Here is a 27,798-nt window from a genome sequence, read left to right as displayed (position 1 = left end):
TCCTGACCTCAGGTGATCTGCCCACCTCGGCCTCCTAAAGTGCTGGGATTACAAGGTCACCCTCTCCCCAGCTGCTTCTCTCAAAGACAAGACACACAGGCCAGAGGAAATGCTTCATTTTATTTTTGCTCATAATGTCCCAAAAAAATCAGTACTCCACCATCCCTCACCTAGACACAACCCCTCTCCAACACCTTCACAAAACACTGATTTTCTCCCACAGCTAAAATGAACACCCAGTCACCAACTACAGTCCTGCCCTGCCCCTCCTCCCATTGGCCTGCTCATCTTCTCGCTCTGTAAACCTGGCTGCCTTTAGGCTCCCTCCCTTAGCATAGTGTCCCAAGGTCACCTAGCCTGCTTTTTGCCTGTAGGATATGGGTCCACTTCTCAAAGCCCGCCCTGACTTACATCCTCATCTGTATAGTCCTTCAGCTCTATCCTGTAGCCACTCCACTCACCCCAGACAACCAACTGCAAGAAACCAGGTTTGAAATTCAAGAGACCAGGTTTCCAAGCTCCCAGCTGCTTCCTGTATTCCCTGTGGGCCTAGGTGCCTTGGATGTTATGTGACGGGCACAAACATTGACTAAGGCCAAATATTTAATGATTTGGAGGAGAGAAGAGGGAAGAAAATCCAGAAATATACAAGAGAGGTGATAAAAGCAGAGAGAGAGGATAAAAGGATAAAAGCAGAGAGGAGTTGGGTGGTTTTGTGGGGAAAAAGGGTTGTTTTTTTTTTTAATAGAGACAGGGTCTTACTATGTTGCCCAGGCTGGTATTGACTCCTAGCCTCAAACGATCCTCCTGCCTTGGCCTCCCAAAGTACTGGGATTACAGGCATAAGCCACTGGGCCCGGCCAAGAGAGGGTTATGGAATGAAGGTGGAGGCAGGGGGATGATGGAGCCAGAGCTGAAGACCAGCCCCCAGAAGCCACACCCCCGCCCTTCTAGCAGCTACGGGTCCTCTGGCTCCGGGCCTTGTACACCTCGATGAGCAAGTCCTTGACGTACTGGATCTCGCGCTCCACGGACTCTGCCCGTTCCCTCAGCTCGCGATTCCGCGCCTCCAGCCCCTGGCACTCGCCCTCCAGGGCCTCACCCTCTGCCCGCTTCCGCTGGCGGTACCTCAGAGCCGCGGACTTGTTCTGGTCTCTCTTCTTTTGCTTGCGGTCCCCTCGGGTAGTGGTGGGATGTGGGTAGGGGGTCAGGCGAGAAGGTTGAGGTGGAAGAGGAGGAAGGGGCTGCTGTGGCAGGGGCAGGGGCGGTATCCCCACCTCCCCCTGCCCAGCCTCGTTGCGGCAGTAGATGGCCAGCAAGTCCAGAGTATCCAAGACAGGGGGCTGGGGGAGGTCAAGGGAGGGGAGGGGCAGGGGGAGGGAGGGGCCTGGTGGTGGTGGTGGTGGTGGTGGTGGTGGGGAGGGTGGCGGGAGGAGCGGGGCATCTAGGAAGAAGTCTTCCATCTGTTCCAGCTCCTTCTTGAGGAGGGCGGCCATCACTTCCAGGTCGGGTGGGGTTGGGGAAGGTTGGGGTTGGGGGAGGGTGCCTGGGGGGAAAGGGGGCTCCAGAGGGAGGAGAGCTGTGAAATCAACTCTCTCAGTCATCCAGTCAGAGAAGCCATCACCTGGGATTAAAGTGGGGAGGGACACAAAATTTCCTGAGTTGCTGGTCTTCTGCCTAGTTGGGTGCTCACTCATGTCTCATTCAGGCGCATCTGTCCCATTCATTCAGTAAAACAACTAACCAGTGAATCATCAAACCAGTCAACAAACCAATAAACCAGTGAAGAAACCAATAAACCAGTCAACCAACCAACCATCAACCAACTAACAAACCACTCAACCAACCGACAAATCAACCAACCAACCAATCAACCAATGAACTAGTCAACCAACCAATCAGGGAATCAGCCAACTAACCAAATAAACCAGTCAACCAATCAATCAACCCATTAATCAACCAATGAACCAGTTGACCAAAAACCAACAAATTAGCCAATGAGAGAATCAGTCTTAACCTATAAGAGGGTCCAGGGGGAAAAAAAATTAAAAAATAAAAAAAGAAATAAAAAAAGACAGAACCAGCCAACCAACCAGTGACTCAACCAACAGTCAATCAAGCATTTCTTCAACCATTCCAACATCTCCTTTACTGAGTACTCTGTATCTCTGGTGTCTCTATTTACTCTGTTCTTAAAAGGCAAACCAGATCACATTACACACATTGATACACACACCTTGTTTCATCTTTACTCATTAATTACTAAAAACCCACTATGTGCCAAGCATTTGGGATACAGTAATGAATGAAATGATTCCTGCCTCCTGAGGGCTTCTGCGTATGCAGTTCCCTCCAACTAAAATGCTCTTCCCTTGGGTGTTTTCCTGGCTCATTCCTTTCCTTTTTTTTTTTTATTTTTTTATTTTAAGGGATAAGGTTTCACTCTGTTGCCCAGGCTGCAGTGCAGTGGCATCATCTCAGCTCACTGCAGCCTAGGCCTCCCAGGCTCAAGCAATCCTCCCACCTCAGGCTCCCAAGTAGCTGGGACTACAAGCGTGCGCCACCATGCCTGGCTAATTTTTTTTTCTTTTTTCCTATAGATATGAGGTCTTGCTATGTTGCACAGGTCCTGAACTCCTGGACTAAAGCAATTCTCCCTCCTCGGCCTCCCACAGTGCTGGGATTACAGACCTCCATGCCTGGCTTCCTTCCCATCCTTTATGCCTCAGTCAACATGTTACCTACTTGGAGAAGGTTTTCTGGCTACCTACTCTGAATTAGGTCCCCTTTGTCATTTTGTAGCTCAGCTGCTAGGTGTTTCTGACTTATTCCAATACACTCTCATTTAATTTGCCTCTGGTCTACTCTCCACAGTGTGAGCCGCTGGAGGGCACAGACCATGTTCTTGTTCCCAGCTGTATCCTCAGCACCTAAAACAGTGCCTGGCACATTGCAGGCACTCAACATTTAATGAATACCTGGATGAGTTCTTCCTCCCCCATCTTCCCCTGCCCTCCACTCCCCCGCTCCACCTTCCACCTGCCCTTACCTGCCAGGGGCTCTCCCCCCACTGGAAGCCCGCCTTCCAGGGCTCCCCCAAGGACCTCATAGGGAGCCACGGGGGCAGGGGCCAGGGGGAGTTTCCCATAGTCTACGAGCCATCCCAGCCCACTAGCTGGGAGCAGGGTCCTGTCCAGCTCCAGCCCCAGGGTCGCCAGGAGTGACATGGCTGTAGCACAGGTGCAGGGCACTGATGGCAACAGGAGCGGCTGCACCAGCAGCTGGGACCAGGCTCTGGAGGATGCTCAGGTGGACGAAGACAGGCACCAAGGCGAAAGTGGAAGACCTACACGTGTGAGACAAGAGTGGGTGGGGTCAGGAAAGCCTCAACCACGGCCAAAATCATGGGGAAGCCAAGCCACACCCCCAGGCACGTCCACAGGGCTCTTCCCTCCCGCTTCCAACCACAGTTTATAACTAAGCCTCAGCCTCTCCGAATTCTAAATTTGCCCTTTCTTTACCCAAATCTGAGCCCCACCCACTCCCAAGGGAATTTCTTTAGGCCCTAAGGTAGGACCGATGCCCCACCCTTTCCCCCAATACAGAAACCTAAGAGTCTCCCAGGGGAATTACCTTAGGCCCCTCCCATCCACCTCAGAATATTCCGCTTCATGGAAAAACTCAATTCCAGGGACATTTTCTTCCAGCCACGCCCCTTGCCCTAAAATATTTCCTTTTGGCCCCACTGCCTTCCTAGCTTCCATCCCAAACCAGTGCCCAGGGGAACTGCCCCAGGCCCCAGCCCTTCAGCAATGTTATCCACTCAAATCCCACTCCTCGCTTTGCCACTGCCCCTCCAGGCCCCGCCCCTCATTATTTAGCTCCGCCCCTCTCCGATTCCCCAGAGGCCCCACCCCTCAGCTAAAGGTTGGCTTAGCCCCGCCCCTTCCCACAATGGGCTCGCGAAATCCCACCCATCGTGACGACAGTGGTTCTAGCCCCACCCACTTAGAGGGCTACCTCTAAGCCCCGCCTTCTCCCCTGTCAATCTAAGCCAGTCCCCGCCTCAGCAGGCGCTTGGTTTAAAAAGAAGTTGGGCTGTGAGCCAGAGCAACGTGGAGCACGGAGGGTGGAAGTGGGTAGAGGGGGCAGGCAGAGAACGGCTACCCGAATGCCAGCCGTCCACACGCGGCTATGCGCCGAGGGCCAAAGCGCATGCTACGTCTCCCGAGCTGTCCAATTGCTCTACACCTCCGCCTTCTTGGGGATCAGTGCGCATGTGCGGACACTCAGGGCCCGCCGCTCATTCATTACGGGGCACTGGTAGGCTACTGTGCAGGAACAACCAAGCACGCACAGAATCGTTTAGAAAGACCACACCCTCCCTTGGAGTGCGCAGGCGCAGCCACACGGCTGCTGACAAACATCGAGTCTCTAGAACTCTCCCAATGGGCCGCGGGCCCAGTGCGCATGCGCAACCGCCCGCCTTCCGTCCACCGTAACTCTTCTGCGCCTGCGCGACCGTGATTCCCCGCTCGCAGCTCCCCTCCCCCCAGGGCTCCCTAAAGAGGGCCACGAGCTGCGAAAGGGCGGGAAAGGCGGTTGGAGAGGGAGAGGGAGAGGTAAGCGGTTACTCACTCCATGGCTGCAGCAAGGAGAGGCGGCGGCGGCCTCGGCTGAAGAAAGAAGGTGGGAGCGGAGAGCGCAGGCGTGGTGAGCGCGGAGACGGGCTGGGGGCACAAAAGGGTAGAGGCTACAGAGCCATGGCCGGGGCTACGCAGGCGGAGGCAGAGAACGCTGTAGTTAGAAGAGACCGTGATCTGAGGACGGGGAATGAGGCGGCCCCGGGGACTGGGGACAGATATACCCTGGGTGGCGCAGCACTGCCCGCCCGGATCCTTCCGCGCCCCGCCCTCGCGGGGCCCCAGCTGGGAGGCAACCCGGTCACCTCCTCCTGGGGATCGGGGGATCCGACCTCTTCCTTCCCAGTTCTAGGGTCCAGGCCCCTCCTCCCTTTTGAACCGGGGATCCGGCCTCCTCTCTCTGAGCCGGGGATCCGGCCCTCTCCTCGTGGCTCCGGGTTCTGGTTTCCTCCTCCTGACTCTAAGCTCTGGTTTCTTTCTCTTTCTGCCTCTGAGGTCTGGGCCTGCTTCCTCCTGTGATTTTGTGGATCCAGCCTCATTCTTTTCCCGGAGACCTGCATCATTTAATCTCTGTTTCCCCTTCCCTGCTTGCAGAATTTCCTGCCAGCCACATTTTTCATGTTTTCATCCCCCAACTGCTGACCCCGAGAAACCCTCGTGGATTAGAGTCCAGCGTGAGTCACAGCACTCTCCCAAACACAGACCTGCCAGGATGGCCTCGGGCAAATAGCTTAAGTTCTCTTATTTCATTTACCTATCCGTAATAAAAGAAAAATCAGCTCTCCTGGTGGGTTTATGAAACTCAAATAAGACGGTGTCTGGCAAGCTTTATGCACAGAGTTCAACTCATACTTTCCTGTTCAATTTTTTTTTTTTTAGGTGAGATGAAGTCTCTCCGTCTCTGTGGCCCAGGCTGGAGTGTAGTGGCGCCATCTCGGCTCACTGCAAACTCGGCCGAGTTCACCCCATTCTCCTGCCTCAGCCTCCCGAGTAGCTAGGATTACAGGCGGCCGCCACCACGCCCAGCTAATTTTTTGTATTTTTAGTAGAGACGGGGTTTCACCTTGTTAGCCAGGATGGTCTCGAATTCCTGACTTCGTGATCGGCCCGCCTCGGCCTCCCAAAGTGCTGGGCTTACAGGCGTGAGCCACCGCGCTCGGCCTCAACATATTTTATTGGGGCCCAGTCTCACTTCTTCCTTCCCCCTTGCAAGGGCCGCAGACGTTGGACTGTCCAACTCTTGCTGTCGTTCTTCTGTCTCCCTCATTCCTCTGAAGTGTCTGTTTCAGACCATCCTCATCTTCCGTTCCAAATGATGGGTGCCCAGGTCCCATCCCCTGGCAGGAATTCAGACATCGAGGCCCCAGCTGCGTCCTTTTCTCCATCCCTTGCCCTTGGCTTCCTTTCAGACAGTCCTTAGCTTCCACTGGATAGGAACTATCTCCCAACCCTGCCAAAAATGGAAGATCTCCAAGAGGGTAGCCATCTTGCCCCTTCTCATGCACAGGGCCCTCCACCAGCCGAGGTGGATGTCGGTCTTTTCTCTCTTGCAGAAACCCAGCTTGTCCTATCCACGTCAGGACATCCCCGCTGGAGTTCAACCTTCGTCCCTTGTGTGGCAGTTAGGAGACTGAATCAAGGTCCAGAGAAGGTGGAGGAATCCTGGTATTGAGCGTTTTACACAAGCTTCTTTCTCCTCCCTTACCTGTTGTGGGCAGGAAGTCCTTCTTGGGATCTGACCACCTTCCCTTAGAGCACTTATTGTCCACTTTGCCAGTTTTTGAGCACCTGCCCTATATTTCCTTGAGCCTGTAGGGGTTGTGTTATCACTGAGACAGTATACAGAGTAGCAGCTAAGAGCATAAACTGAGCTTGTCCCATCCGTGGACCCGCATGTGGCCCAGAATAGCTTTGAATGCAGCCTAATACAAATTCGTAAACTTTCCTAAACCATGCGAATTTTTTGCGAGTTTTGTTTTTTTTTTTTTTTTTTTTTTTCGAGCTCATCACCTATCATTAGTGTTATTTTATGTGTGGCCTAAGACAGTTCTTGCGACGTGGCCCCAGGAAGCCAGATTTTATACATCCCTGGCATAGACTCTGGAGCCAGATTTATGAGTTCAAAACCTGACTGCACCCCTCTTATTAGCTGTGTGACCCTAGCCATTTCCCTTCCCTGTGCCTCAGTTTCCCCTGTGGTACAAGGTGGCGTTAAGAATACCTGCCTCTGGGCCAGGCATGGTGGCTCACGCCTGTAATCCCACCACCCTGGGAGGCTGAAGTGGGCAGATTGCTTGAGCTCAGGAATTCGAGACCAGCCTGGGCAACATGGTGAAACCCCGTCTCTACTGAAAGTACAAAAAAATAGCTGGGTGTGGTTTGTGCCTGTGGTCCCAGCTACTTGTGAGGCTAAGGCAGGAGGATCACTTGAACCCTAGGGTGGGGCGGAGGTTGCAGTAAGCAGAGATTGTGCCACCACACTCCAGCCTGGGTGACAGAGTGAGACCCTGTCTCAAAAAAAAAAAAAAGTGCCTACCTCATAGGGCTGTTACGAGGATTAAATGAGTTAATCCACGTCGAGCAGTTAGACTAGTGCCTGGGACACAGTAGGTGCTGCATAAAAGTGGTTATTGTTACTGCTATAATTAAGGTGGATGTGTTCTCATTCCCTTGCTGTGCAGTAAGTCCAACTTCCTTCCACTTCTCCGTATAGGTTTTTGAGCAAAAGCAGATGGAATTAAGGGTAGACTGTTGGACAGACTGCCAATGGTAAGGACGCACAGATGTCCCCTACCCCAGCCCCCCACCGGCAGAATCTTCTCCTAAGAAGACCTAGATTATACATGGGAACTGGGTTTGGTTTGGTTTGGTTTGGTTTGGTTTTGAGACAGAGTCTTGCTCTGTCGCTCAGGCTGGAGTACAGTGGTATGATCTCGGCTCATTACAACCTCCGCTTTCTGGATTCAAGCAATTCTGCTTCAGCCTCCCAAGTAGCTGGGATTACAGGCGCCCATCACCCCGCCCGCTAATTTTTGTATTTTTAGTAGAGACGGGGTTTTGCCAATTTGGTCAAGCTGGTCTTGAACTCCTGACTTCAGGTGACTCCCTCCCCTTCCTCGGCCTCCCAAAGTGCTGGGATTTACAGGCGTGAGCCACCACACCCGGCCTTAAGCAAGACCTACCTGTTTTTTTGGGGTTTTTTTGGTTTGTTTTGTTTGTTTGTTTATTTTGAGACAGAGTCTCGCTTTGTTGCCCAGGCTGGATTGCACTGGCGCCATCTCAGCTCACTGCAACCACCGCCTCCCAGGTTCGAGCCATTCTCCTGCCTCAGGCTCCCAAGTAGCTGGGACTACAGGCGCCCACCACCACGCCCGGCTAGTTTTTGTATTTTTAGTAGAGATGGGGTTTCTCTATGTTGGTCAGGCTGGTCTCGAACTCCTGACCTCGTGATCTGCCCGCCTCAGCCTCCCAAAAAATCCCACGCCTGGGATTACAGGCGTGAGCCACTGCGCCCAGCCTAAATAAAATTTTTTATTTTGGAATAATTTTAGATTGACTCGACAGAAAAGTTGCAAAGATAACAGGGAGAATTTCTGTATGCCCCTCACTTGGTTTTTCCCATTAACATCTTACATTACTTTGCTGCATTTGTCACAACCAAGGCAACATCAGTATGTTACCATTGACCAGATGCCATTCTTGATGCTGACCACACTTGATTCTGATTTTGGTAGTTGTTCCTTAATGTCCTTTCTGGTCCTTCAGGATGCCACATCATATTTAGGCATCATGGCTTCACAGCCTTCTCTGGCTAGTGACTGGCTTTATACTTTCCTTGTCATTCGTGACCCTGACCGTTTGGAAAAATGCTGGTTGGGTATTTTATGGAATGTGCTTCCATTTAGTTTTGTCTCATACTTAGACTGGTATTGCAGGATATTGAGAGGATGGCCAGGTAGGATAGTTTATTTTTATTTTTTTAAGTAGAGATGGGGGCGGGGTCTCACTGTGTTGCCCGGGCTGGTCTTGAATTCCTGGTTCCTGAGCTCAAGTGATCCTACTGCCTCACTCTTCCAAAGTGTTAGCATTACAAGCCTGAGCCACTGTGCCTGGCCTGGGTTTTTTTGTTTGTTTTTGTTTTGTTGTGTTGTGTTTTTTAGGTTTTTTTTGTTTTTTTGAGACAGAGTTCGCTCTTGTTGCCCAGGCTGGAGTGCAATGGTGCCATCTTGGCTCACCGCAACCTCTGCCTCCTGGGTTCAAGAGATTTTCCTGCCTCAGCCTCCCGCGTAGCTAGGATTACAGTCACCACACGTGGCTAATTTTATATTTTTAGTAGAGACGGGGTTTCTTCATGTTGGTCAAGCTGGTCTCAAACTCCCGACCTCAGATGATTTGCCCGCCTCAGCCTCCCAAAGTGCTGGGATTACAGGCGTGAACCACCAGGCATGGCCCAGCCTGGGTAATTTTTAATAACTTGGTCAGTGGGAGAATTGCATTGCTGGCTACGTGCGGTTTATGCTGGCTGCAGAGGTGTCTGGGCAGGGACTCTGCTTCCCCTCCCCACCCCCACCCCCATCTCAACCCTTTTGCTGTCTCTCTCTAGCTATTGGGTCCCACCTGCTTCAGCCCAGCCAGACTAAGCAGCTGGACTCAGGGTGAGTGGGTGCCAATTGGCACCCTGAACTCTCCAGCCCCTCCCAGCCTGTTCTAGTTCACTGTGGGTCATCAGTGGTTGCCTGTGACCCTACTCCCCAGATCTTCGAACCCTGAGTCCCCCCATGTGCACATTGCTAACCCAGGCTTATGGCCCCTTCAGGACTCATGTCCTGGCCTCCCCCAGCCTGGAGCTCCCCTTCAACTCCTGAGCTGGGGCTTCAAGCAAAGGTGGGGCTACTGGGGACTCTTTTTCCTTGCGGAGGGGCCTGGCTTGGGGAGTGAGGCGGTGGTTGCAGGCAGATTGCATCAGCCCTGGCTGTTTGACGGGGAGGGGGAATTGGGGGATTCTCTGGGGACCCCAGCACACCTGGCAACTGCTCCTGGTTAGCAGAGCCTTGGATAAGGGAGAACTCTAGCACAGCAAGAGTAGGGGGGGCGTGGAGAGGGAGAGAGATCAGCCACCCATGTAGGACCCTGAGAATCTGGGACTCAGTGCCAAGAAGGGCCCTCAGGTCACAGAGGCTTGTCAGCAGGAGACAAGACTGAGGTCCCGAGAGGTAAGGGGGTTGTGAAAATCATGCTGCCAGTTAGATGGGACCTCAGCCTCCACCATGCTACACAGCTTCCAGGGCCCCAAGGCCCATGGTGGAGCCTCTGGGAGGCCTCCAAGCCCCGACCCTCACCTCAGGCCTGCTGCTGCTCACGACTGCCAAACGCTATTGATTCTCGCCTGCACCATGCCATCACCCTGCTATTGCCGCAACCTCTCAGTGCTTTCCCAATCAAGGTGGCCCTGGCATGATGAAAAAGGCTCTGAGTTTTGCATTAGACAGACCTGGGTTCTGGTCCTGAGCCCAGCACTCAGTTGTAGACTGGAGTGCAGACAGGGCCCTCATCTGCCTGAACCTCTGCTGCCTTCTGCAATGTGGGTCAGAGCATGGGCCCTGGAGCCAGCCTGCTGGGTTCACACCCCAACTCCACCAGTTCTGTGACCCTCAGCAAGTGGCAGCCTCTCTGTGACTCAGTTTCCCCTCCATAAAATGGGGGTGAGATGGTCCATTGCAGCCGGTAGTTTTGAGGATTAAATGTGTAACTGTGTGTAAAATACTTAGAGTGGGGCCTAGCCTACGGGAAGTGCCCTGTGAGTGATAGTTTCTGCTTGGTTCCCGTGCGGGAGCGCTGTGGAGATGATGTCGGTGAAACCAGCGCCTGTTGGAGCCCAGGTCTGTGCATGATTCTCTGTTCCCGCCATGCCTGCTTCTGCTTTCAGATCCGCCTTGCACAGATGTCTGCCTACGTGACTGCTCCCCTGAACGCTTCGAGGGCAAAGTCGGGGCCCTCCTCATTCCCAGAATCGTTCCCTACAACCCCCCACCCTGTGTTGCTATTTCTGTAGGCATCAATACATTTTCTAATGAGTTGCTCAGCACAGAGGCCAGCGAATGTGATACTGAGGTCCCTGAGAGGAGCCAGGGAGGGTAACTGGGTCACGCAGGCCAGGGCTGCCGGGGTTGAAGGTGGGCGTCCTGGCAAACAAGGGCAGGTAGGCCAAGGCCAGCTCAGTTGGGGAGAGGATGACGTGGGGGCTGGGAGACAGCACAGGCTGCCACGTGGCCCACAGTCCTCCAGAGCCCCTTCCCTCCCTTGGCGCCACTCTTGTCCCTTCAGCAGAAGCAGTCACAGCTCCTACGCAAAAAAAAAGGACACAGCAAACATAACAGCTGACACCAGTGTCCTAGAGCCCAGGATGCCATCACTTACCGCTTAGTGGCCTTGGACAAGACACTGCACTCCCCAACCTGTGGTCACCTCATCAGTAAAATGGGCACAATTGTAGAACTACCTCGGGGCAGTGTGGAGGGGCAGGGGGTTGACAGGGGAAGAGGCCTGGACTGGTGAACTGCTGACCACCTTGGGCCCGTGTCAGGCCCAGAGGGAGGGGTGGCCCCCAGAAGCTCCTGGGCGCCTGAAAGGCACCGGGGCCGCAGCAACTCCGGCAGCGCTCGCTGCTGGTGCTGAGCTGCTGGTTTCACAGGAGAAGCTAGAAATCCAGATTTTTTTTTTCTGTGACATCCAAGTTTTAAAGGTAGGCAAGTAATTCAGAAAAACCTGGAAAACCCCGGCAAACCACAAGTGTGGACGAGACTCGGGCCGCTGGCCCTCTGTGACTTCCCTCCCCACAGCTGTCATCCTCTGCCCGTAGCAGAGAGCAAAAGGAACCCAGCCCTCATTCTAAGAGTCTCCGAGGACTGGGGCTAGACCCCTCTGTGCTGGACTTTACAAGCAGTGAGACAGAGCAGGGCCTTGTTCCAACACAGCCCTGTCCCATGTGAAGTAGAGGAGGACAGTGTTTCTGGGGAGGAGAGGAGGAGGTCTAGAGAATCCTTCCTGAGGGTCAGGATGCCTGCTGGAAGCGGGGCTGGTGTCTTATTACTCTTCCTAGCCAGCCGTCTGTGCCCCCAGCCAAAGGCCAGCAGAAGCACATTACTCATTGCGGCAGGAAGACTGTCCCCCCCCAGGGACCCGCAGGTCACCTCAATAAGGAGGCGTTTGGACTAACTTTAGGAGTTGGGCTGTCAGGGGCAAGCCCATGATGTGGATCTATTTGACCTACAGCCCGGAGAAGCAAAGGGAGCCGGTGCCGGGGTTAAGTGAGAAACAGCCAGCAACTCTGAGCCGGGGGGTGTTTGGTCGTTTCTGTGGTTTGGACATGGTGCTGTCTGTGTTGAGGCGTGATTCAGGAGTGGGCTCCTCGTCTCGGTCCCTTGTGGTCGTGGTGGCCTGGCCTGGGGCTGGTGTTCTGGAAAGTTTGTGCAGCAAGAGAGCACCAGGGCCCTGCTGTCAGGGCTGCTTTCTCGCAGCAAATGCGCTCATCCCGCCAAGATGGAAGGCTGAGCCGCCACCGCTGCATCCAGAGGAGCCTGCTCCTGCATTCGGTTGGTCCAGGACGTGTGATTCCTACAGGGTCGCTAGGGCATGGAGGAGAGTACCCAGGCTTGAGCCCAGCCAGCACTCATAGGATGGATGGTCATGGTAGGAGCTGCAGCGAGAGAGGCGGAGGTGGGGAGCCACAGTGGGAGGGCCTCACGGGACCCCCTAGGCTCCCTAGGTGCCCCCTCAGCGGGCACGGGGGTACCCCCCATAGAGAGTTTTGAGGTCAGCGGCCATCAGAGCGCCAGGCCTTCGCCCAGTTTGATGCAGACTCCTTTGCCCTCTTCCTGATGTACCACAGAGCAGGAGTGGATGGGGGTTGGTGAGCAGCGGACGCCCTTCTTCCCTGCAGGAGTTTCAGGCCCTCATCTGCAGCTGGGGTGGGCGGATCATCCTGAATTGGATTTGAGAGTGAAGCCCAGGCTGGTCTGGAAGGTCATGGAGATGGCCCAGGAAGGCTCTGGAGAATGGGAAGGGGGACTGGATGAGGCAGGGGATGGTGCTGGTGGTGGCGGTGGGGAGCGAGGCTCGGCGTGGTTGGGAGCCCAGCTGTGGGGCCAGACGCCTGGGCCAGCCCTTACTGGCTGTGGGACTCATGCAGGTGGTTTCAGTCCTCTCACTTTTTCCAGTTTGCTCATTTATAAGTGGGAACCATGATAATTTCCCCCCACCACATTGCCGGGGAAAGTTGAGTGAGTGAGAACAGGTGAAGCCCTGGAAACGGCCCCGTGCATGAGAAATGCCATGAAATATGGGTATGGAGATGGCCGCCAAGATGGGAAGGTGCTGTATTTGGTTCCAGTTCTCAAAATGAAAGCCACGCTGCCCCCATCCTCTGGCTGCCTTCACCTGGTTCCCAGAGAAACCTCCATAGCAACCGGTTCCACCACAGCCCGGCCTGGGCTCTTCCCTCCTTCCCCCACCAACATCACTGTCTGTCCCTGGGGAAGCTGATGTTGACGAGAAGAGGGCCTGCGGAGGGGGCACAGGTGTGCGCCGTTCCTCCCCCGCCACACACGCCTGTCCGCTGCTCTCAGAGTCCCTCAGCCCTCATGCCTCAGTCCCTCTCCAGGCCTTGGTGTCCTGTGCCTGCACCACCGACCAGAGCGTTTCAGCTCTAGGCTCTTCCCCAGCCTGTTCTCAACCAGCATTACCGGCCGCCCCAAGGAGGGCATGGACCTGCCCTTAGAAACTCTGCCCAAGCCATTGCCCTCGGCATAAAGTCAGCTCTGAGCCTGATGTCTATGTGCCTCCACAGCCTCACTGGCCTCTCAGCCCCTTCCCAGCACCGCCTGGTTGTTTGGTTGAGTGGCTTTATTGAGATACTGTATAATCCACATGTGTTTATCAAAGTGTCCAACTTAGTGGCTTTAGTACACTGACAGAGTTGTGCAGCCATCACCACAAGTTTAGAACATTTTCATCACCCTAAAAAGAAACTCCTGGGCCGGGCATGGTGGCTCACGCCTGTCATCCCAGCACTTTGGGAGACCGAGGTGGGCAGATCTCGAAGTCAAGAGATTGAGACCATCCTGGCCAACATGGTGAAACCCTGTCTCTACTAAAAATACAAAAGTTAGCTGGGTGTGCTGGCATGTGCCTGTAATCCCAGCTACTTGGGAGGCTGAGGCAGGAGAATAACTTGAACCCGGGAGGCGGAGGTTGCATGAGCTGAGATCATGCCACTGCACTCCATCCTGGTGACACAGCGAGATTCCGTCTCAGAAAAAAAAAAAAAAGCCAGTGTGGTGGCACACACCTGTAATCCCAACTGTTAGGGAGGCTGAGGTGGGAGGCCCACTGGAGCCCGGGAGGTCGAGGCTGTGGGCTGTGATTGCACCACCGCACTTCATTCAGCCTGGGAGACAGAGTGAGACCCTGTCTTAGAAAAAAAAAAAAAATTTAATGCAGTTAGGTAGAGGGAAAAAAAATCTTTCAATATAAGGGAAAGAAATAAAAGTTCTTGGCCAAAAAGGAAGAAGCCTTGGCACCAGAGTATTCCTCACATCTCTTCCAGTCCTATTATTTCATATTAAGAGCGGTGGTTCTAGAATCTTCGTTAAAGTCTCTCTCTGGCTGTTTCCTGACTTTTCCGGGGTTGTCTTAGCTCATTCATTTTTCCTGTGGGGAAAATTGCTGTTGGTCGCACCACCTGAGCTCCTTTGGTAGCTTCTGGGCCTGGGGAGTGGAAAGGAGAAAGTAATTGCTAATTAGCTGTGAAGTGACTTCAAGGGAAAGAAGGAGAGAAGGTTGAGAACCAGTGAATCCAGGAATCATTTAGCTACTGCCTTGAGGCCGTCCTGTGTAGCAAGTGGCAGAGGCAGGATTTTGGTACCCTGGGCAAGTCGGCCCCCTCTGAGGGCCTTGGTTTCTTCATCTACCCGGGTGAGGAGAATAAACCTGCTTAAAATGATTTCTAAGATACATGAAGAACAGTAGAGAACAGTGCATCTAGCAGGCTGCTTTTTGGATGCAGGTGGGGATAGTACAAACCACGTTTTTGCTTAAATGCACAGCAAGTAGCTGCAAAGACTTGCAGTAGCAGCCTGTCTCCAGGGAGCAGGGCTGGGCGGCTGTGGGACTCAGGGAAGACAGGCCACAGTATTCCCTTTTGTACCTTTTGAGCTAGAACAATGTGAACATACTACCTATTCACAAAATGAATGTGTTTGTTTTTTGTTTTTTGAGACCGAGTTTTACTCTTGTTGCCCAGGCTGGAGTGCAGTGTTGCGATCTCGGCTCACTGCAACCTCCGCCTCCCAGGTTCAAGCGATTCTCCCACCTCAGCCTCCTGAGTAGCTGGGATTACAGGCATGCACCACCACACCTAGCTAATTTTGTAATTTTTTTTTTAGCAGAGATGGGGTTTCTTCATGTTGGTCAGGCTGGTCTCAAACTCCCCACCTCAGGTGATCCGCCCCTCCACACCCCGCTCCCCGGCCTCCCAAAGTGCTGGGATTACAGGTATGAGTCACTGTACCCGGCCTAGTTTTTACTTTTTTAAGTACTCACCAATGTCACTGGGTTGTGGCAGGGTGGTGCGGCCTCCTGGGTAGTGAGCACACAGGAACATTTAGGCCTTGAAACATTAAACATCTGAACATGCAGTAAAAGTTCCAGTGACAGCCTGGGGAAAAGACAACCTGGTCCATCACAGCTTCTCCCCTTGCGGAGCTGACAGACACACAGCTACACATGCCCAGTTCCTTTGTCTCCACACAGGTCCTTCATGCAAGCCGGTTATGCCTGTAGGTTGAAAGGCATCAGGGAGGAAAATGGGACCAGAATGCCAGGTGGGCCTAAGGAGGAGAGAGAGGACAGTTGAAAACCCACAGGTATCCCTGTCCCCTCCTCCCTCCCTGCTGTTGGGGACACCTGGTTCTGTGGAGAGGTGGCCTTTTGGTGGAGGTGAGCACAGGGGTGGGAGAGAGGAGCTGAATTCCATGCCACAGATTTGGCTTAGAAAAGCAACCCCCGCTGGACATGATGGCTCATGCCTGTAATGCTGGCATTTTGGGAGGCAGAGGTGGGAGGATGGCCTCAGCCTAGGAGTTGGAGACCAGCCTGGGCAACATAGTGAGACCCCATCTCTACAAAAATTCAAAAATTAGCTGGGCATGGTGGCATATGCCTGTAGTCCCAGCTAATGGGAGGCTAGGGCAGGAGGATCATTTGATCCCAGAAAGTTGAGGCTGCAGTGAGTCATGATCATACCACTGCACTGGATGACAGAGTGAGACCAAAAAGAAAGATAAAGGAAAGCAGACCCTCTCCATGGCTCTGGGTTTTTTGTTTGTTTGTTTGTTTTGTGTGTTTGTTTTAGAGTCTCGCTTTGTTGCCCAGGCTGGAGTGCAGTGGTGCGATCTTGGCTCACTGCAACCTCCATCTCAGCCTCTCAAGTAGCTGGGATTACAGGCATGCGCCACCACACTTGGCTAATTTTTGTATTTTTAGTAGAAACGGGGTTTCACCGTGTTGGTCTGGCTGGTCTCAAACTCCTGACCTCAGGTAATCCACCCACCTCAGCCTCCCAGAGTACTGGGATTACAGGTGTGAGCCACCGCACCCGGCCTGCTCTGTTTTCTACTAATGGGGTTGGCCATACCCCAGGCAGGGTAATGATATAACAGAGCGGGACAGGGAAGCCCAGGCCACACTGCCAGCTCCTGCCTGGTGACTGCAACAGTCTCCTCACTCCTCCCACACAGAGTCTTGGTGTGTCTTTCCAAACGTGACCCTGACCCACTGGAGCCCACCCATGGCCTCATGCTCCCAAGGCACTCGTTGGCCTGGACCGCTTGAGCATCTGCCTTGGCTAAGGTCCACTTAAGAAGTTGTCGGTCACTTGACTTCAGTTCTTGAAGGGCAGACTTGGAGCTGATCTTCAGGGTTTAGGTGCACTTTCTTTTCTTTTTTTTTTTTTTTTTTTTTGAGGCGGAGTCTCGCTCTGTCGCCCGGACTGGAGTGCAATGGCCAGATCTCAGCTCACTGCAAGCTCCGCCTCCCGGGTTTACGCCATTCTCCTGCCTCAGCCTCCCGAGTAGCTGGGACTACAGGCGCCCGCCACCTCGCCCGGCTAGTTTTTGTATTTTTAGTAGAGACGGGGTTTCACCGTGTTAGCCAGGATGGTCTCGATCTCCTGACCTCGTGATCCGCCCGTCTCGGCCTCCCAAAGTGCTGGGATTACAGGCTTGAGCCACCGCGCCCGGCCTTTTTTTTTTTTTTTTTTTTTTTTTTTTTTTGAGACGGAGTAGTCTTGCTCTGTCGCCCAGGCTGGAGTGCAGTGGCCGGATCTCAGCTCACTGCAAGCTCCGCCTCCCGGGTTTACGCCATTCTCCTGCCTCAGCCTCCCGAGTAGCTGGGACTACAGGCGCCCACCACCTCGCCCGGCTAGATTTTTTTTTGTATTTTTTAGTAGAGACGGGGTTTCACCATGTTAGCCAGGATGGTCTCGATCTCCTGACCTCGTGATCCGCCCGTCTTGGCCTCCCAAAGTGCTGGGATTACAGGCTTGAGCGACCGCGACCGCGCCCGGCAGGTGCACTTTCTTTGACACAAAGAAAAGAGGAACTGATTAAGGAGACAGTTAAGAAGCAGAGTAGTGGCCGGGCGCGGTGGCTCAAGCCTGTAATCCCAGCACTTTGGGAGGCCGAGACGGGCGGATCACGAGGTCAGGAGATCGAGACCATCCTGGCTAACACAGTGAAACCCCGCCTCTACTAAAAAATACAAAAATCTAGCCGGGCGAGGTGGCGGGCGCCTGTAGTCCCAGCTACTCGGGAGGCTGAGGCAGGAGAATGGCGTGAACCCGGGAGGCGGAGCTTGCAGTGAGCTGAGATCCGGCCACTGCACTCCAGCCTAGGCGACAGAGCCAGACTCCGTCTCAAAAAAAAAAAAAAAAAAAAAAAGAAGCAGAGTAGTTAGACTTGTGGAGTTTGCAGACGGAGAATCCCAGCACTAGCACTCGTGGAGATGGTCCTGGTCAGAGGTCCCCATGGGAGGGCAAGTGAGGGAAGGCAGTGTCCGAGGATGGCGTCCGAGCCTCAGCTGGAATCAGATTTCCCTGGGCCCAGTCTGTCTCTGATTTCCCCTTGTTTCTCTCCTCTCCACTGCCTCACTCTCTGCTCTTTTCTCCCCTGTTCTGGTCTCACTGGTTCCACTGGTCATACATCCCCCAAATCTGAAACTGCGAATTCCATGGGGAAAGAGGAGGTCCTGCAGAGACAGCTCCATGCTGCCTCCTTCCTGCGTCTAGGCTCTGTGTTGTCCGCAGTGCCACCAGGTGGTTGTCAGCCGAATGCCATGGGCCTTTGTTCAGGTGCCTCCTGGAACTTTTTTATTTGTTTGAGACAGGATCTCGCTCTGTCGCCCAGGCTGGAGTATGGTGGCATGATCACAGCTCACTGCAGCCTCAAACTCCTGGGCTCAAGTCATCCTCGCACCTCTATCTGGGATCACAGGCACACACCACCATGCCAGGCTAAGTTTTGTATTTTTAGTAGAGACAATGAGGTTTCACCGTGTTGACCAGGCTGGTCTTGAACTCCTGACCTCAGGCAATCTACCCACCTCAGCCTCCCAAAGTGCTGAGATTACAGATGTGAGCCACTACACTTGGTCAACACTTAATTCTAACATCTTTTCCTCAATGAAATCCTCCTGTCCCAGACACAATGTCAAGACTTGGCCCCGGAAAGCTCTGGTTTCCCATAGTGGGGCTGCTGTTTGCTGAGTGGCCTTGGGGAGTCTGCACTTGTTTCCCACCCAGGAAGGGCTCCGTGTGCTGCAGCACAGTGCTCCTGGCACAGTACCGGTTACACAGTAGGTCCTTAGTAAATGGTTGTTACTGAGTCCCTACTGTGTACCAGGCACTGCGCCAGGTGCTGTGGATGCAGCAGGGAACAAATGGAAATCTGGCCCGGTGGAGCCGACACCATCCCCACCGTTAGCCTTCCTCTGTGTTCGGAGGCGACCTTGTCCTTCCCTCCCACCGTAGATGGCCTGTCACGGCTGGGTGTCAGTGGCAATCCACCCACACATATCCACAGCCCTGGCAGGGTTGTCCCAGCACCAGGGGATATCTGGAGTTTCAGAGTCACATCTCACTTTCCTTTCTGTACCAGCCACCTTGGTCTCAATGCACAAGGGCAGACCTGCCCCTGACCCCAGCCCCTTTCTCAACCCCAGCTCTGCTCTGTGTATTCCCATCCACCTATCTAGATTTCATTCTGTTCTTTTTCCATCGTCCCTCAACCTACCCCCATTATTAGTTTCTAGTGGCTGCTGTAACAAGTCATCACAACTGTATTGGTTTAAAGCAACACGAATGTATTCTCACAGTGCTGGGGGTCCAGAGTCTAAATGGGTGCATGGTGCGTGGTTCTTCGGGAGAAGCTATGTCCTTCTCCAGCTCTAGAGGCTGAAGCCGCCTGTGTTCCTTGGCTTGTGGCCCCCTCATCTTCAAAGCCAGCAGCACAGCGTCTCAGTCCATTCCTCCATAGGCACATCTCCCTCTGACTCCTCTCCTGCCTCCCTGAAAGACCCTTATGGTCACCTGGGGCTCACGTGGATAAGCCAGGATAACCTCCTTATCGTCATCACATCTGCAGAGTTCCTTTGCCATGTAAGGTCACATTGACAGGTCCTGGATGCGGGTGTGGGCATGTTTGCGGGCCATTTTTCTGTCTACCCCTCCACACACACACACACCCCCCACACATCCTTCCTAATTCTTCCTTTCCTTTTGGTCCAAAGCTGAGGTCTCCTGTATTCTTTCCCAGGCACAGACTGCTGTCCCAGGCATCTAAGGAAAGGGGTTGGGGGCTGGTCACAGTGGCTCACACCTATAATCATAGCACTTCGGGAGGCCAAGGTGGATCACCTGAGGTCAGGAGTTCACGACCAGCCTGGCCAACATGGTGAGACCCCATTTTTACTAAAAAATACAGAAATTAGCTGGGCGGGGTGGCAGGTGCCTGTAATCCCAGCTGCTCGGGAGGCTGAGGTGGGAGAATTGCTTGAACCCGGGAGGCGGAGGTTGTAGTGAGCCAAGATCACGCACGCCACTGCACTCCAGCCTGAGCGACAGAGTGAGACTCTGTCTCAAAAAAAAAAAAAAAGAAACTGGGACTTGGAGTGGCACAAGAATCACAGATGGAGGTACGGTGGTAGAGCTGACTGGAGGCTGGGGTGACAGCAAAGAACCCTGGTTCTCACAGGTGGGGGTGGGATGTACCCACCTGAATTCAGATGATCTTGCATCTGATCCCAGGCGGGTCTTCCTCCAGGTCCCCAGGGCTGTGAAGGTGCCTGTGTTGTTTGAAACCCAAGGGTAAATGTTGGGGCAGGCAGGAAGGGAAGGGACTGGCGGCTCTGCCAGCACTTCCCTTGGTGACCTCAAGGCAGTGCTTCTCTGGAGCTGTGTCCTGCCTGGGTGAACTGCAGATGGTCACAGCCACCCAGCCCTGAGCACAGACCCAGGCATACCCTCCTCCTTTCCCTGGAAATGCACCCCTCCCTCAGTTTGGGTTCCTCCCTGTTTCCCCCACCGCCGCCAGCACCATCAGCCTCTTTGGTAAGGGAACGCTCCCCTTTGACAAATGTGGTAATTCCGGGATCAGAGCTCATAATAGTTTGCATTTGTGAGAAACTTCCCAAGTTCTAGTATTTGCGGCTTTTTTTTTGTTTTTTGCCTCAAACTCCTGGGCTTAAGCAATCCTCCCGCCTTGGCCTCCAAAAGTGCTGGGATTATAGGCGTGAGCCATCATGCCTGGCCTGTCACTGTTAACCTGGACAGACCCTGTGGTCTTGGTGAAGGCTTTGCTAACTGGGAACAGACCCTGTGGTTTTGGTGCAACTTTAACACTTTGCTCCAATTGTGATGCTGTCCTCTCTGTCTGAGTCCCAGTTCGGGCCTCGGGCTCTTGGCCTGAACCTTCTCCCAGTCTTCTCTAAGCCACCTGGCCTCCAGCCTCTACCCCCCGCGATTCATCCCCCACGCCCATAAAGTCCCCCTGTGTCTCCCTCAACATCATGCCCGAACCGTTAGCATGGTATGTATGGCTCTGCCAAATTCTCCTGCCCATCACGTGGCCCTGAGTCCCCCAGACCACCCTCCGGCTCAGTGATGAACTAAGACTCACAGAGCTCGGCAAAGCTTTCTACTCACAGTCATGGTCACGGTTTATTATGGAGAAATGAAACAGACCGAAAACAGCAAAGGGGAGAGATACAGAAGCTCCTTGAGAGACCAGGCACGAGCTTCCAGCTGTCCTCTCCAGGTAGGGTCCATGGACAGCGCTCAGTTCTCCCAGCAACAGTGTGTGGTAACAGTTACAGGGTGTTGGCGGCCCGGGTTGTGGGGAGGAGCAGTTCTGCAGGCGTGGAGCACCTGTGTGGCTAAACTGAGGTCTGCTGTCTGCAGCCCCTCCAGAGGTTGTGCTGATACCGTATGACCCACAGCCCCCACTGTAGGTCACAGCGTTAACATGGACTCCCTGGAGTGGCCTGAGGCCCCAGGTAAGCAAAGACGCTCTTATCTGGCAGGACATTTCAAGAACATAAGAGATTCTCCCAGAGCTGGTCAAGGGCCAGCTCTTTTTGGAATGTGCAGATTTTAACAGCTAATGCTTGGCAAGTCAGTCTTTCACATATAAACATCTCCCTTCAGAAGCACCAAATCACTTAGCACCCAGAGGCATATCTGCTGTTTCAGCCTCCCTGTCTTCCCGTAGGCCTTTCCTCCTGCCTGGACGGCTCCTCTCCCCTCCCCATCCTTTCCCTGGCTGATGCTGCATCTGCAACACTCAGCTCCCCCCTGGAACCTGCTCCCACAGCATGTAACCCATCCCTGCCCCCGCCCCTGCCCTGATCCCTGACTATAGAGCTGACATTGGATTCTGGCTGCCTCGAGGGCAGGGGCCATGGCTTAGCTAACCACTCTGGGCTTCAGTTTCCCATTTGTAAAATGAATCTGCCCCAAAGTTTGCTTTTAGGAAACGGTGAGTAATGATATATCTTTTTTTTTTTTTTTTTTTTTTTTTTCTCCAGATGGGGTCTCACTCTTTTGCCTAGGCTGGAGTGTAGTGGCACAATCACTGCAGCCTCCACCTCCCTGGGCTCCAGTGATCCTTCCATCTCAGCCAACTCATTTTTGTATTTTGTTGTAGAGACAGGATCTCGCTATGTTGGCCAGGCTGTTCTCGAGTTCCTGAGCTCAAGCAATCCTCCCACCTCAGCCTCCCAAAGTGCTGGGATTACAGGCATGAGCCACCGCACCTGGCCATATTACATCTAAACTGCATGGATCAGAGCTGGATCTGTATGGGTTCACCATTGTGAATAGATCCCTGGCACCTGAAGTATTAGAAACCAACGAGGCACTTAATAAATGGTGAACTGTTGGCCAGGCGTGGTGGTTCAAGCCTATAATCCCAGCACTTTGGGAGGCTGAGGCAGGTGGATCACTTGAGGCCGGGAGTTTGAGACCAGCCTGACCAACATGGAGAAACCCCGTCTCTACTAAAAATACAAAATTAGCTGGGTGTGGTGGCGCGCACTTGCAATCCCAGCTACTCGGAGGCCGAGGCAGGAGAATTGCTTGAACCCAGGAAGCGGAGGTTGCAGTGAGCCGAGATCGCGCCATTCCACTCCAGCCTGGGCAACAGAGCGAGACTCCCTCTCAAAATAAAAAAGAAAAAAAAATGGTGAACTGTTAAGCCAGACAAGTCCCCACAGAAGATTGTTTTCCTTGTAGTTTTTTCATAGTTGCAAAGAGCTTTTTATAAATGCTCTTCTTGGAAATTTTAGCCATAACTTATTAATAGCAAAAGCTTTTTTAAGCTGAGTTCTTGAGAACTGAGATGTGTAGGTGTAGCTGCTCAGATGCCTTTAGCTGCCAGTAACAACACACCGACTTGAGGTGGCTCAGCAGTGAGGACTTTTGTTCTGTCCCAGAAGGGGAGGAATGGATGCAGGCCGGGCTGGGCCCCAGGAGTCCTGGGGGCTCAGGCACTTGCCGTGGCCTGTTGAAGAGACCTTTCTCAGAATGCCCCAGGAGAGCTTTATAAAAATGCCAGGGCCAGCATCCTAGCCCTGGAGAGCCTGGCTTCGTGGAGCTGGCAGCCTTCTGTGTTTTGAATGCTCCAGTCAGTGCTGATGGACGCCCATTGAGATCCGCTGGCTTGGACAAGGCAGCGCATGCAGCTGGCCCTGGGGTCATCTCCCCAGACTTGCTTGGCTGTGTGGAGGAGGAGGAGCAGATGAAACAAAAATTAGGGGCCTGTGAGGAAGGCAGAAGGGTGCAGCGGAAGGGGTGGGGGTAGTGAGGTAGGTTTCCTCTTCCTCAAGCTAGAAGGGGATTTCCTGAGGACAGACACCAAGCAATTTAAAAACTGGTCTGGAGAGAGGGAAGAGGAAACAGACCTCGTGGGTGTTTCTCAGGGCCAGGCACTTGGCTTCTCAGTCATGACTTTGTTTGGTTTGTTTGGTTTTTAGACAGGGCCTCCCTCTTTCCATTTCCGGCTTTTAGAGCTGTTTCTGCCTTCCCTGGCTCCTGGCTTTCTCCCGTCCTCAGATTCCAAAGCACATCACTCCAGTCTGCTCTCGCCACCACAAGCTTTCTTCTCTCTCCAGTCAGTCAAACCCATCTTCTAAGGATGCTTCTGATCATCTGGAGGGCTCTCGCCTATAGTCCTAGCACTTTGGGAGGACAAAGAGGGAGGATCGCTGGAGCCCAGGAGTTCAAGACCAGGGCAACAGAGTGAAATCCCATTTCTACAAAAAATAAAAAAGATTAGCCGGGCATGGTGGCATGTACCTGTAGTCCCAGCTACTTTGGGAGGCTGAGGTGGAAGGATCGCTTGGGCCCCGGAGCTTGAGGCTGCCGTGAGTTGTGATATGTCACTGCATTCCAGCTGGTATGACAGAGCAAAACCCTTTCCCAAAAGAAAAAAAAACCACCCCTATCCAGCACTCCCCCTCACCCTTTCCTCACCGGGTAACCTTGACCTTCCCGCTGATAGATGGCACCACTTGGAGATTTTTTGGTTAGATGTTACCAACATCAAGTCAGTTTGGACTGACGGGAAATGTTTGGCCCATGGGGCTTCTGGGGGGGCTCTTTATCTCTTCCCCACCCCATCCATCTCTGGTGGGGATCATGGTCTCCGGTGATGTCCCAGTGTCTGCAGGTGGTTGAGAAGGTGTCCAGGGGAGGCCCAGCTGCAATCCTCTGCACCACACTTACAGGTGAAGGAGGCAGCTGCCTTCCAAGCATGGAGAAAATCCCAGGGGAGGCTCTGATTTCCTGGCTCAGGTCTCAGTTTATCCTCGAGCCAGTCACTGTGGCCAGGGGCATCTGTGCTCTGAGCACATGGGTTTCAGACCCTCCCCTGAGTTAGGAGGGGGCACGTCCTCTCCTGCTCTTAGAGAGTACAGGTGTGGGCCTGGGGGACCTTCAGCAGCCCAGACCCTGCCATCCAGCCGGGTTCCCAGCTCCATCTCTCTCTCTGAGGTCCAGAGAGGCCCTCAGGGTGGCAAGAGCTGATCCGCTCACACCCCGCCGGAGTCAGCTGGGGAACCTTACTGGGTCCCACGCTGGGAGCGGGTCCTACAGCTGTTCTTCTGTGTCCAAGTCCCGCTTGTGGCAGTGCCTCAAATCTGACCTCCTCGGGCTGAGGTGGGTCCAAGGTCCTGTTCTGCCGCCTCATCCTCCAGAGTGGGAACTTTCCACTGTGCTGAACGTGGCCATGCACGTCCCTAGCACCCTGGCTCCTCATACCTGACCCCTGGAGCGTGCATTTGTGCTTCTGGATCCTTCTCGATTTAGAGTCTGGTTTAGGTTACACAGGACGAAGGGGGGTTGCTGTATGGTATCATAATCCCATCCCACCACCCTCCAAACCAGCCGTGCCCACTCATGCCACTGGGCTTGCCTTTCCAAAACTGCCATCTGACAATGTCACTTCCTCTGCTTTAGAAATCTTCCTGAGGTTGCAGACGCCAGCGGATTTGCTTTGGGAGCCAGAGTAGCTGCTGCCACCAGAGTCCGGAGCCATGAGCGGGTTTAATTTTGGAGGCACTGGGGCCCCTACAGGTGGGTTCACATTTGGCACTGCAAAGACAGCGACAACCACACCTGCTACAGGGTTTTCTTTCTCCACCTCTGGCACTGGAGGGTTTAATTTTGGGGCTCCCTCCCAACCAACCACAAGTACCCCTTCCACTGGCCTGTTCTCACTCGCCACTCAGACTCCAGCCACACAGACAACAGGCTTCACTTTCGGAACAGCAACTCTTGCCTCGGGGGGAACTGGATTTTCTTTGGGGATTGGTGCTTCAAAGCTCAACTTGAGCAACACAGCTGCCACCCCAGCCATGGCAAACCCCAGTGGCTTTGGGCTGGGCAGCAGCAATCTCACTAATGCCATATCGAGCACTGTCACCTCCAGCCAGGGCACAGCACCCACCGGCTTTGTGTTTGGCCCCTCCACCGTCTCTGTGGCTCCAGCCACCACATCTGGAGGCTTCTCATTCACTGGTGGAAGCATGGCCCAGCCCTCCGGTTTCAACATTGGCTCAGCAGGGAATTCAGCCCAGCCCACAGCACCTGCCGCATTGCCCTTTACTCCGGCCACGCCAGCAGCCACCACAGCAGGCGTCACGCAGCCAGCTGCTCCCACAGCCACAGCCACCACCACCAGTACTGGGCCCACCCTCTTTGCATCAATAGCAACCGCTCCAACCTCGTCTGCCACCACTGGACTCTCCCTCTGTACCCCTGCGACCACCGCAGGGGCCCCCGCTGCTGGGACACAGGGCTTCAGCTTAAAGGCACCTGGAGCAGCTTCCGGTGCCCCCACAACAACATCCACCGCTGCCACCACCGCCACCACCAGCAGCAGCAGCAGCACCACGGGCTTTACCTTGAATTTAAAACCACTGGCGCCAGCTGGGATCCCCAGCAATACGGCAGCCGCTGTGACTGCTCCACCTGGCCCTGGTGCAGCTGCAGGGGCGGCTGCCAGCTCCCCCATGACCTACGCGCAGCTGGAGAGCCTGATCAACAAATGGAGCCTGGAGCTAGAGGACCAGGAGCGGCACTTCCTCCAGCAGGCCACCCAGGTCAATGCCTGGGACCGCACGCTGATCGAGAACGGGGAGAAGATCACCAGCCTGCACCGCGAGGTGGAGAAGGTGAAGCTGGACCAGAAGAGGCTGGACCAGGAGCTCGACTTCATCCTGTCCCAGCAGAAGGAGCTGGAAGACCTGCTGAGCCCGCTGGAGGAGTTGGTAAAGGAGCAGAGCGGAACCATCTACCTACAGCACGCGGATGAGGAGCGCGAGAAAACCTACAAGCTGGCCGAGAACATCGACGCGCAGCTCAAGCGCATGGCCCAGGACCTCAAGGACATTATCGAGCACCTGAACACGTCCGGGGCCCCCGCCGACACCAGCGACCCACTGCAGCAGATCTGCAAGATCCTTAACGCGCACATGGGCTCGCTGCAGTGGATCGACCAGAACTCGGCCCTGCTGCAGAGGAAGGTGGAGGAGGTGACCAAGGTGTGCGAGGGCCGGCGCAAGGAGCAGGAGCGCAGCTTCCGGATCACCTTTGACTGAGCCACAGCAGCTCCGCGGCCCGCAGGTCCCCAGGGAGTTCCATGCGGGGAATGCGCCCTGTTGTTTGGTTTGGGGTTGTGGCAAGATAACATGTTTCTTTCTTTCACGTGACTGCCCTTGAGACAATTGCTGTGTGCTTTGCCTTTTTCCATTTAGGAAGTATTCTGAGCCCTCTGCCCAGGCAGCAGCCTCATGGGTGTGGCTTCTGTGGCTTTTATTTGAGTGTCTTTGGCCCCTTTCCACCCACTGCGACCACCCACCTCATCCTGGCTCGACCTGGTGATGGAGACGCGGTGGTGGTCTTGGTCCCAGCTGGGGTCGCGGGGACAGCCGCTCTCTCCAAAGCATAGTCATAGGTGTCATGAAAAAATACCAAATGTAAGAGAACTTCCAAGGCCTGCAGAGCGCAGTGGCTCAGGCCTGTAATCTCAGCAATTTGGGTGGCCGAGGCAGGCGGATCACTTGAGTTCGAGACCAGCCTGACCAACATGGTGAAACCCCGTGTCTACTAAAAATACAAACATTAGCCAGGTGTGGTGGGCGGCTGTGATCTCAGCTACTCGGGAGGCTGAGGCAGGAGAATCACTGGAACCTGGGAGGTGTTGCAGTGAGCCAGGATCACACCACTGCACTCCAGCCCGGGCAACAGAGACTGCGTCTCAAAAAAAAAAAAAAAGCCTCCCAGGAGACAGCAGCCTAAGTTTTGGAGTATGAGGTGTGTGCTTGTGAAAGCTAACCACCAAGACAAAGCAGCACAGTGTGAATAGAACAGACAGCGGGATCGAGAATTTCACAGAAGACAGGTCAGCTGAGGGGCCTACGCACGGGGTGTTGAACCACAGATGGGAGCCGAGAGCCCTGCCTTTTGCCTGGTCCCAGGCTTACCCCCACCTCGGGCCTCACCTCCTCCAGGAAGCCTTCCCAGCTACCCAAAGCTCAGGTGGCCTTCTTGCAGGTCCCCGTAGCACCCTGAGCCTGTACCTTGGGTAACACTTGCTATGCTGTCCTGTGCTAGCCGTTTGCGCCCGTCTCGCTGTTAGATTGTGAGCTCCCACGGGCAGAGACCCACTGTTGTTCCCCTGTATGTCCCCAGCCCAGTCCCAGTCACATTTGTGAAATGAAAGAACAGTGAAGCCCGGCATAACAACAGTCCACAGAAAGAGCCACAGCTGCCAGTGCTGGCCACGGACATGGCTCTGAACTTCCTGGCACCAGAGTGATTCTAGTCAGTTACAGTAAAATCCACTGTGTGTGGAAGGCAGAAGCCAGCAGTTGTATCCCAAGTTCTTTTGTATTTGTCTTTATCCTTTGCTGCATTCTCTGAAATACCTATTACTGTATGTTGCTTTTCTAAATAAATGTGTTGTGAAACCAAAATAGCTGCTGTTAATATGGATAAATGTTAGGAGGAGAAAGTTGAGTAAAAAGAGCAGGTTTCGGGAGTACC

The 27,798-nt window shown here is 54.0% G+C and overlaps 2 protein-coding genes across 5 annotated transcripts; one reads left to right on the top strand and one right to left on the bottom strand.

Moving 5' to 3' along the window:
• Nucleotides 1-100: 100 nt before the first annotated feature.
• Nucleotides 101-5,537, bottom strand: ATF5 (activating transcription factor 5). Its single transcript, XM_030912675.1, has 3 exons — nucleotides 4,639-5,537; nucleotides 3,050-3,346; nucleotides 101-1,624 (listed from the first exon to the last, which is right to left on the bottom strand). Exons 2-3 carry the CDS (start codon nucleotides 3,225-3,227, stop codon nucleotides 951-953), a joined length of 852 nt encoding a protein of 283 aa, XP_030768535.1. The 5' UTR covers nucleotides 3,228-3,346; nucleotides 4,639-5,537; the 3' UTR covers nucleotides 101-950.
• On the top strand, nucleotides 4,526-27,728 carry NUP62 (nucleoporin 62). Of its 4 annotated transcripts, XM_030912672.1 has the most exons (3): nucleotides 4,600-4,713; nucleotides 21,154-21,248; nucleotides 24,709-27,728. In XM_030912672.1, exon 3 carries the CDS (start codon nucleotides 24,786-24,788, stop codon nucleotides 26,349-26,351), a length of 1,566 nt encoding a protein of 521 aa, XP_030768532.1. In that variant the 5' UTR covers nucleotides 4,600-4,713; nucleotides 21,154-21,248; nucleotides 24,709-24,785; the 3' UTR covers nucleotides 26,352-27,728. The 4 variants fall into 4 exon arrangements, with proteins under 4 accessions (XP_030768534.1, XP_010367825.1, XP_030768532.1 ...); XM_030912674.1 differs by lacking the exon at nucleotides 21,154-21,248 and having other exon boundaries at nucleotides 4,526-4,689; XM_010369523.2 differs by lacking the exon at nucleotides 21,154-21,248 and having other exon boundaries at nucleotides 4,526-4,713.
• The last annotated feature ends 70 nt before the right edge of the window (nucleotides 27,729-27,798 follow it).

This window comes from Rhinopithecus roxellana, chromosome 12 (assembly GCF_007565055.1).
Source record: "Rhinopithecus roxellana isolate Shanxi Qingling chromosome 12, ASM756505v1, whole genome shotgun sequence".
Taxonomy (NCBI): domain Eukaryota; kingdom Metazoa; phylum Chordata; class Mammalia; order Primates; family Cercopithecidae; genus Rhinopithecus; species Rhinopithecus roxellana.
The sequence above is the reverse complement of the archived record's forward strand: the minus strand, read 5'-3'. Positions and strand labels throughout refer to the sequence as shown.

Bases quoted from the DNA above. Each gene is read 5' to 3' on its own strand.
- ATF5 (XM_030912675.1), bottom strand. From the start codon at position 3,227: ATGTCACTCCTGGCGACCCTGGGGCTGGAGCTGGACAGGACCCTGCTC. The intron at 1,625-3,049 runs GTAAGGGCAGGT...CTTTAATCCCAG, and splicing joins GGGGGGAGAGCCCCTGGCAG to GTGATGGCTTCTCTGACTGG.
- NUP62 (XM_030912674.1), top strand. From the start codon at position 24,786: ATGAGCGGGTTTAATTTTGGAGGCACTGGGGCCCCTACAGGTGGGTTC.